The 9081-nt window shown below is 45.1% G+C and overlaps 1 protein-coding gene across 3 annotated transcripts in view; it reads right to left on the bottom strand.

The window, feature by feature from the left end:
* MYO1C (myosin IC) overlaps nucleotides 1–9081 on the bottom strand; it is an 86356-nt gene that overhangs the window by 4252 nt on the left and 73023 nt on the right. For all 3 annotated transcript variants that reach the window (XM_025214588.1, XM_006032884.3, XM_014524297.2), the window contains exons 21-28: nucleotides 8984–9060; nucleotides 8811–8879; nucleotides 8519–8603; nucleotides 7812–7971; nucleotides 5270–5353; nucleotides 3181–3274; nucleotides 3020–3075; nucleotides 2364–2499 (exon numbers count right to left, since the gene is read on the bottom strand). In XM_025214588.1, coding sequence (XP_025070373.1) covers nucleotides 2364–2499; nucleotides 3020–3075; nucleotides 3181–3274; nucleotides 5270–5353; nucleotides 7812–7971; nucleotides 8519–8603; nucleotides 8811–8879; nucleotides 8984–9060 — 761 coding nt within the window. The remainder of the gene's footprint in view (nucleotides 1–2363; nucleotides 2500–3019; nucleotides 3076–3180; nucleotides 3275–5269; nucleotides 5354–7811; nucleotides 7972–8518; nucleotides 8604–8810; nucleotides 8880–8983; nucleotides 9061–9081) is intronic.

Here is a 9081-nt window from a genome sequence, read left to right as displayed (position 1 = left end):
TGGGGCATCGGGGGTGGGGGGGAAGGAGGGGGCACTGTGGGTCAGGAGTGAGGGGCACCGAGGTGGGGGCAGGGGACTATGGGTTGGGAATGCAGGGCACTGGCAGTGCCATGGGTCAGGAGTGAGGGCACCAGGGGGGTGAGGGGCTACAGGGATGGGAGTTGGGGGGCTGCAGGTTGGGACTGAGGGGCACCATCATGGCCCAGGGGAGCAGGGTGCTGCAGTTTGGTGAGTGAGGGGTACTGGCAGGGCTGGGGGCAATGGCTTGGGAGTGAGAGGCAGCAGCAGGGCTGCGGGGGAGCTGTGGCTTGGTAGTGTGGGGCACCGGGGTGAGGGCAGAGGACTGTGGGTTGGGAGTGCAGGTCACTGGCAGCACCAGGAGGCTGCGGGTCAGGAGTGAGGGGCACCAACATGGCCCAGGGGGCAGGGTACTGCAGCTGAGTTAGTGAGGGGCACTGGCAGGGCTGGGGTCAGTGGGTGGGGAGTGCGGGGCAGCAGCAGGGCTGGGGTCCTGTGGCTTGGGAGCATGGGGCAACAGAATAGGCAGGGGCAGGGTCACCCTTCGGGGCCAGTCATGTAAACACTTCTTTGAACTCCGTCATTCACAACGAGCAATTGGCTAGTTTCTGAATAAGGTCCCTGAAGTGTTTGGGGGTGGGGGGTTGTTTCTATTTTTTTTTTTTAAATCTCCAGACCATAAGCAGTTCAAAGCCCATGAGATCATCAGGAAAACCATCGAAGGAAAATCAGGCTAGAAGGGACCTCACAAGATCATCTAGCCAAGCCTCCTGCTCAAGGCAGGACCATCCCTGACTAAACCATCCTAACCAAGTGTCTGTCCACCCTACTCTGGAAACTTTCCAAGCATGGAGTATCCACAACTTCTCTAAGGAGCTTGTTCCAATGCCTGGCCACTCTCATAGTCAGGGATTTCCTCCTGATCTCCAGCCTAAATTTCCCCTGCTGCAGCTTTAGGTCATTACTCTTAGCCCTGTCCCCCCTACAGCCAAAGAGACAAAAAAAACCCATCTCCATCCTCTCTATAATCAATCCTTCAGGTATTTAAAGACTATTATCAAATCTCCCCTCACTCTTCTCTTCTCCAAGCTGAATAACACCAGTTCTTACATCTTTTCCTCACCAGTGTTGACCAGAGTAGAAGAATCACTTCCCTTATTTGCAAGTGACACTTCTATTAATACAGCCCAGGATGCTGTTAGCTTTTCTAGCAACAAGAGCACACTGTTGGCTCATATTTAGATCATGGTGCACCATAGTGCCCAGGTCCTTCTCTGCAGCAGTGCAGCCCAGCCAGTCATTCCCCAGACTGTATTTGTGCAAGCAATTATTCCTTTCCAGGTGTAGGACTTTGCACTCATCCTTGTTGAACCTCATTTGACTGACTGTGGACCGTTTCTCCAGTCTAGCCAGGTCACTCTGGGTCCTAGCCCTGCTGTCCAGGGTGTCTACAACTCCACCCAACTTGGTGTCATTGCAAATATGCTAAGTGTACACTTTATCCCATCATTCAAATTATTAATGAAGATGCTGAACAAGACTGGACCCAGGACAGATCCCTGGGGAATGCCACTTGATACCCTTCCCAAACAGACATTGAGCACTACTCGCTATGTACAATGATCCAACCTTACAGTACTTTCATCTAGTTTGTATTTCCTTAGCTTCTTAAATGAGGATGCTGTGTAGGACAGTGTCAAAAGCCTTGCTAAAGTCAAGATATACCACACCCACTGCTCTCTCCCCATCCACAGCACTTGTTACTCTATCGTAGAAGGAAATCAGATCAGTCAGGCTTGACTTGTTCTCCTGGAACAAATGACGCTACACTTGTGTAGAGGTCTTGTTTAGGATATGTTAAATGTTTGTCAATGAACCTTGAAAATTCAGGGCCAAAGGAGAGGGGGCCCTGAAGACAAGGACAAAATGGCAGCGGTTGGAAGCATCTCCAAACACACCTGTGCAAACAGGCAGGTGTTTCTCAGTTCTAAGAAATTCTGAACACTGGCCATAGCACCGTTCATCTCTGCCAGTGTTTCTGTCTAAAGAAAAGGCCCCAGTGCTACTGTGGCCCGTGCTTGGGATTCCTGAGAAATGAACCTCGGATGGTGACTGTTGTAAAAAAAGTCTTTCATAATCTTCCATTTCAGGAAACGACAAATTTCCTTCTGAATGCGACTGGGAAGAAACTGGAAGCACCTTCAAAAACCACCTGTACAGAGTTAAAAAGCTGTCATATATTTGAAATCTTTTCCCTCTCGGGTGCCTATCTTGACTGATCCAGAGTCTTTACCTTAGCTACATTCATTAAGTCCACAAAAAACAGGAGTTCTGCAGTTCCCTACCTGTTAGGTTGGCATAGTCAATTTGTTGTTTGATTTTGGCTTCTTCAACTATGAAGACTGCAGTCTGGGTGAGAAGCAGCTGCCGTGCCCTTGCCTTATACCCTTTCCGGTCATACTTGATCACAGGAACTGCATACTGAAAGAAGTGTTATCAGTTCCAAAAGCACAACTTGTTTCACTGGCAAATAGCAAGCGTGTGGAGGTCCTGATAAACAGTAAGCATGCAAGACTGGGAGACAAGCACTTTGGATCCTACTCAGGAGGTGTGCCATGGTTTTTCTGGGGGTTTAGGCAGGTCCTAAACTATCCCCTTGTGATACAGCCTCTATATGGCTGGAGAAGCTGAGCCCAGAGGGTATAGAAAGGGGTAAGACTTTAGAAACCCTGGGGTTAAAGGGCTAGCGAAGGGCAAAAAATGTTTTACAGGCATGACTTAAAAGTTGACCTTTGAGTACATCTTCTGTACCACAATTTGGCCACAAAACTGCAGTTCTGGAACAAAGGCCACATTGCACTGAGGTTTTTACAGTTATTACCAAAGCTACCACCTAGTGTAATGTAGAACTGCACCGCATCTGAGATTGCACATCAGAGCTCTTGACAGAGCTCACCCTCTACTAAATCAGTGAAAAAGCTACACAATTACTAAATCTCACCTTTATTGTTTCACTTCCTAAAGCCTGGAGCACTTTGGTGTTTATGTCTTCATTGACTAAAACAAAAACCAAAGCAAAGATGAGGAATTGTTCTGTAGCAAGAAGAAAAATGGCCAGACCGGAGAGAAATGTGTCTGCCTGCTCAGATGAGCTTTACTCACCAAGTCGAGTATCGAGGAAAAGCCTTGGAACACTTTGAGGATAGTTGTCTTTTTTATCCTTAAAAATCTCACTGGCGATCACTTTCTGATCCAGCTGCAAGGAGAAAACACAAGAGAAATTCAGAGACCTTGTTCTCTCAATAGAGAGAAACACCTGTCTCCGACAACCAGTCAGCGCGACCTAGGTTGTAAGGCCAAAAGAGACCATCACGATACTCTAATTATGAGTTCCTGAACAATATAGGCCAATTACAAAAAGCATTTCCTGCATCAAGCCTGTAAATTCTGGCAGAGATGCAACATATCCTTTAGGCAGACATCCAATCTCAATAAAGCTTTCCAATGAGGAGAGAGAATCCAGCAGCATCTCTGTTGTTCCGAAGTCTGTTTACTCTCACCATTCAAAACAGGCATTTATTTTTACACCGATTTTCACTGGCTTCACTTTCCACCCATCTGACTTTATTATGGCTTTGAAAGATTGAAGACCCTCTGCCATCCAAAAATCTCGTCCCCCACATACCTAGGGGGACCTATTTTATAAGTGTGTTTCTTTGGTCTGTCACTGAAAGACAGGTCTGGCAAAGACAAGGCTGGGAGGGGACTAGGAACTGTGATACGTTGTTGAACGGTTGGGCTAACAGACCACAAGTCAGTTTTTCTTTTCTAAACCTTTCTTAGCTTTCCAAGCATCTTGTTTCAAGTGTGGAGACCAGAATTGGACATAATATTGAGTAACGGCGTCACTAACGCTGTATGTAGTGTTCCTAACAGCTCCTTGGTTCTACTCCATATTATCCTATATACACTTCTCAGGATATCACAGGTTCTCTCTCGTGTTGAGGTGGAAGCTCAGGATGAGCCGGCTATCCAATGCGATGTGACAGTTAACTCCTTTTCATAGCTACTGCTGCCAGGAGATAGTCTTCCATCCGAAAAATGTAAGTTATATTCATTTTAAGGATTCTCATTCCAGATTCTTAATTGTTTAGCATGCTACCAGTGAAATGGTTTTGAATATCTTCCGGTTTTGATCTTCCAAGACAACTCAGCAATATATTTTAATATGTACTGTCTCTGTAAGTGTGTTTTGCTATATATTGCACGTATGTATATTTTTATATAAGCAAACATGTGGCTACCTATATATGCAGGCAACATTTTCAGGAAAACTTCACATGTATACAAGAGAAAATGTAATCCTGTCATTTCCTTCGTTTAGAGTATTTGACTTTACAAACTTAACATTCCTTTAACATGGCCCTCCTGTGCCGTGGAATTCAGGGCCTTTATGGTGATTCTGTTTGGATGAAATTCCCTAGCGTTTCTTTATTGTTTTCAGTTCGTTTTAATTCCCAGCTTGACTGTCAGCAGAGTTTGGCCTTTTAGACCAGCAATGTCACTCGCCCTGCACCCTAGGCAAGATCCGAATCACTGGGCTTGTCACAGGCCAGATCTATGGGGCAAGCAGCAGAGGCAGCGGGCAGCACTGATGGCTGCACTGGTGAGGCAAGCAGCAGCACAGCCCTCCCTTGGCCTCCTCTCACTGACAGCCATGTCCAACAGGGATGCAGATTATGTTGCAGGCCTCACCCCTGCTAGCTTGGCATCCGAATTCTCTGGCCCATCAGAAGCCCCATGTGCCAAATGGAACAGTTCACATACATCGGACACACTAGCTTAATATCAATAGCCCAAACCCTTCCCACTTGACCTAATGGAGTAACTGGTAGCAGCAGTAGGCTGCTCTCCTCTATGTAAGCCAGCCATTGGAGGACACGGACCTGTAAAAAAGTAACTGTATGCTTCCACTAACAGCAGAGCAAGTGACTCAGGATTCGTTGATTCAAATACAGGTTCCAAAGGGGAGCATGTTCTAGCAGGTCCAGACCCGTCTACCCTGCTCCCCCAGGCATGCCCCCTCCTCTACGTTCCTCTGTAACTGTTCTCATATTTCCCGACTCCTCCTCCAGTCCTTCTCCTTCCCGTACTTACCCTGACACACCTATAAGAAACAAGGTTACTGAAAACTGCCTTCTGTCCTTTGGAAAAGGTGAGAGGTCAGGTAAACGATAGAGATATTGTCTACCTGCTGTTTCCACTCTGGGTTGATTCTTTTGCAGTAACGCCACACCATGTTTTGCATACAAAGCTGTCTCAAGAGTTGTGATGCCTGAAGAAGAAATCAGGTGAAAAAATGAAGACTGTTTTAACAGACCCAGCAAAATAGTACAATTATGACTAGAAGGGCAGAGCAGAAATGGGCACAGAAAGCACAAGGCTGAAATCAAAACTAATTTGCCTTTAAGGAGGACTTTATTGCAAAAATTCTTCTTTTTTTTTTTTTTCTTTTTTTTTTAAGACTTAAAACATAATCTATTCCTAGTCCTGCTCAGAGCACTTGCCCTATTTATATTCCCCAGTTTGTTTGGGATGGGTGGTTGAGGATTGAACATTTCCTCTTCACCTACTCTAGCCAACTTGAGGCATCTGTGATCTAAGCAGCAAAAAGATTCCATCCCAAAAAAACAAGTTTTAAGGAAAAACCTGATAATAAAATGATACCTTTAGAAAAGATTGCATGAGCTTTATTGCAGGTCTATGATATTTCAAGTTGTAACAGGATTGAACCATCGACTCTTACAGAAGGGGAACTACTCTTTCAAGCACAAACTAGTAGCTGGAAAGAAAAACAAGTTTACCACTTTCTCCACTTGCACTCAAATGTCACTCCACTGCTTTCCAACCCAGTTTAACTGGTCAGACAACATTAATTTAGCTCAGAACAAAAAATTATCTCAAAAAGATGTGGAAGTACCTCAAATAGATGTCTAAATGGCACCTAAGTATCTTTGTTCAGAGTAGAACAAAGATGGCCAACATATTAAGGAAATATTTGTGGTCCTAGATTAAAGGCACTGTTTAATAATGGCATCACCAGAACCTACAATTAATATTTTTTACTGAATTACTTCGTCTTGTGTAGTACCTATGTTATTTGATACATGTAACCACCATGCGCAACACATAACTATCATGTTTTGTTTATGTTTTTACTACCCAAAATCTGAGTCAAGCCCATTTCTTTACTGCTTATAGAGCACTACAGTTAACAGTTCCACACTGTGCCCTCACTAACACTCATGGGGCATGCATCCTCCATGCATCACTCCAATGAAGTGAGCTCTTGCTCATGAAAGTTTATGCATCTCTGATTCAGTTAATCCACAAGGTGCATCTCTACCCCACCCTCCACCCCACGTCAGTCACAACGGAGGAGTTATCAGTCATGTTTTAGGCAACAGGAAAATAAGACTACAAAATGTCTCCTGGGTTATCAAGCCCAGTCTCAGGCAGATATTTATCCAAAATCTCCTCAAAATCGCCACCTCAGTCCTTTTTGCACAACTACAAGGCACAAAACAAGGAACACCCATGACATGATAGAGGTTTACCAAATTCTAAAGGGTGCAGAGAGAGAGAGTACACGGGGACTTATTGTTTACTCCCTCTCACAACAGGCACGCTAGAAGAGAGGGACAGGCTACAACTAGACCTGCACAGGTTACAGGGGTGGGCGGATGAGAACAGGATGGGTTTCAACACTGACAAGTGCAAGGTGCTGCACCTGGGGAGGAAGAACCAGCAGGATACCTACAGGCTGGGGAACTCCCTTCTCGTCAGTGAAGAGGCAGAAAAGGATCTTGGAGTCATTATTGGGTAGTAGTGTTAAAACTAAGAGAAGAAAGTTCTTTTTAAAAGAGCATGTCATTAATTTGTGGAACTCCTTGCCAAAAGATGCTGTGGAGTCTGGTAGCTTAATCCAGTTCAAAAAGAGATTGGACCAGTTCCTGAATGAAAGGTCCATCAGTAGGTATTGAGGATAGCAGGGAGTGGGGCTAGCTTCAATTCAGAACTCCTCAAACCTCTCAATGCTGGAAGTTGCAATGGGAAAAAAGCCGAGCGTGGGAGATTCTGGACATGCCCTGCTCACGTCCCACCTCAGCATCTACTCTCCGCTACTGTGAGACATGACACTGGAGCTACGGTCTGACTTAGTAAATGACAGTTCTTATGTTACCCTACCACAGTGGCTCTCAACCCTAAGAGACTCAAGGCACCTCTCAGAAAATGTTAGTTCCTAGCCTACACTCCATTTTTGACTACAGAAATAGAATAATCTTTCTGCTGCAAAAGCTCAGAAAGACCACAGCAGGTCAGAATGTTTTTAACGCTATGGATTCCTATTTGAAACACCCGGGTTTACCTTGTGAATCATATCTGAGCACCTAACAGTGCTAACATTGAGAATCGCTTCCCTACAACATGTTATAGGTAAACGCAGGGAAGAGGAGACACCGCAATGCTCAGGTATTGCAATGACATTTTTGAGAAGTAACTGGTTAAGTTGGGTTAAATGTTTAAATCCTGGAGGCTGCAAGTGACAGAAACAATGGGAAACCCCCCCTAGTCATACCCAGTTCACTCTCCTTTTCAGCATCTGCCACTGTATGACAGAAGATACTGGCCAAGACGGGCCTATGGTCTGACCCAGCAACTGGCAGTTGTTATGTTCTTGTGCTTAAAGTATGCTACTCCTTGCCTCCACAGCCCTTGCCAATCTCACTTACCTCGCAGAGTGATGGAGGAGGGGTTGGCCAGGACTTGTCCAAGACATTCCTTGGTAAATTGCGCTTGAGGCTCATCAGGAAGGAATAGCGAATGTAATCTAGGAAGTATTCATTCTCTGCACACCGAGGATAGTTCCGGTAAATAAAACCTTTAATAAACCTAACAGAGAAGAAGGAAAGAGCAGCGGTAAATTCACCCTTGATGCTATCTACAAGCATTTAGCAGTCTGCCAATTCAATCAGCTATAGCTCCACAATGCATCTTTATATGCCCCTCACTGGTGAAGGAGAAATTAAAAACTAAGCATACCAGGGAAAAAACTGAAATGTGATGGGGCTCGTGTCATCAAAACAGAAGACAAACTCTGCAGGACAAGGGAAACTGGCCAGAGGCTTGCAAAGAATTGAGAACTTGTGTTCTACCGGGGACGCTAGGGGTGGGGAGGCCTGGAGTGGGTAGCTCAGAGGAAGGAATGACCAGGAAACAAATTTCAATATACATAAAAATATTCAAGGCTTTTGCTTCAGGTCTCCTGTTTTATTAGTTAGCCCTACCATGAAGGCAGGGCTTGTTCTCAGTCGACCACGCTCCAGATACACACTATGGAGAGGGCTGGCGGCAAATGACAGCAATTTATCCTTGTTAATTAATCCTTTGTTAGAAAAATGAGTGCCAACAAAGCACCTGCATATTAGATTCTATGTACCGTCTAATGGTCTCCACTGCCCACTTCTTCTTGGCAGCTTTTCGGCGTCCCAGAGTCCCACGCCACCATGACTGGATAGTTATTGCTGAGAACAATGGAAAAGAGAGGAAAAAAGACCTTTCATTGAACAAAACTACTTATTTCTACACAGCCTTACCTATTCTCCTCTACATCTTTGGGCTTATTTTTCTTCCTCAAGCACAGACCGACTCTGTTCCCATTGGTAGAAACAAAACAGGAGCTTCTAATGATACAGGTAAAACACGTGCTCCATTTCCCTGGCTCCTCATACCTGAATGTTTCATGTGCTGGAATTTCTGTCGCTGATGGAAACCTCTCCATGCAGCCTGGATTTTAGTGGCTGAAATTAAAAAAGAATTTCAAATGGTGGTGAAGGATGGGACACTGCGAGAGAACGAGGCACAACAACGGCCCTCTTGTGCATTACTAGGATGTGCGACTCACCCAGACTCTGCTTCCGTATTTCCAAAGCATCTTCTGTTGCAAACAGAGTCTTGGGAAAACGGATGAAAATCTTTGTCCTAGAAATAGAAATGCATTGC

This window comes from Alligator sinensis, unplaced genomic scaffold (genome assembly GCF_000455745.1).
Source record: "Alligator sinensis unplaced genomic scaffold, ASM45574v1 scaffold1244_1, whole genome shotgun sequence".
Lineage (NCBI taxonomy): Eukaryota > Metazoa > Chordata > Crocodylia > Alligatoridae > Alligator > Alligator sinensis.
This window is presented reverse-complemented; position numbering and strand designations above follow the sequence as displayed.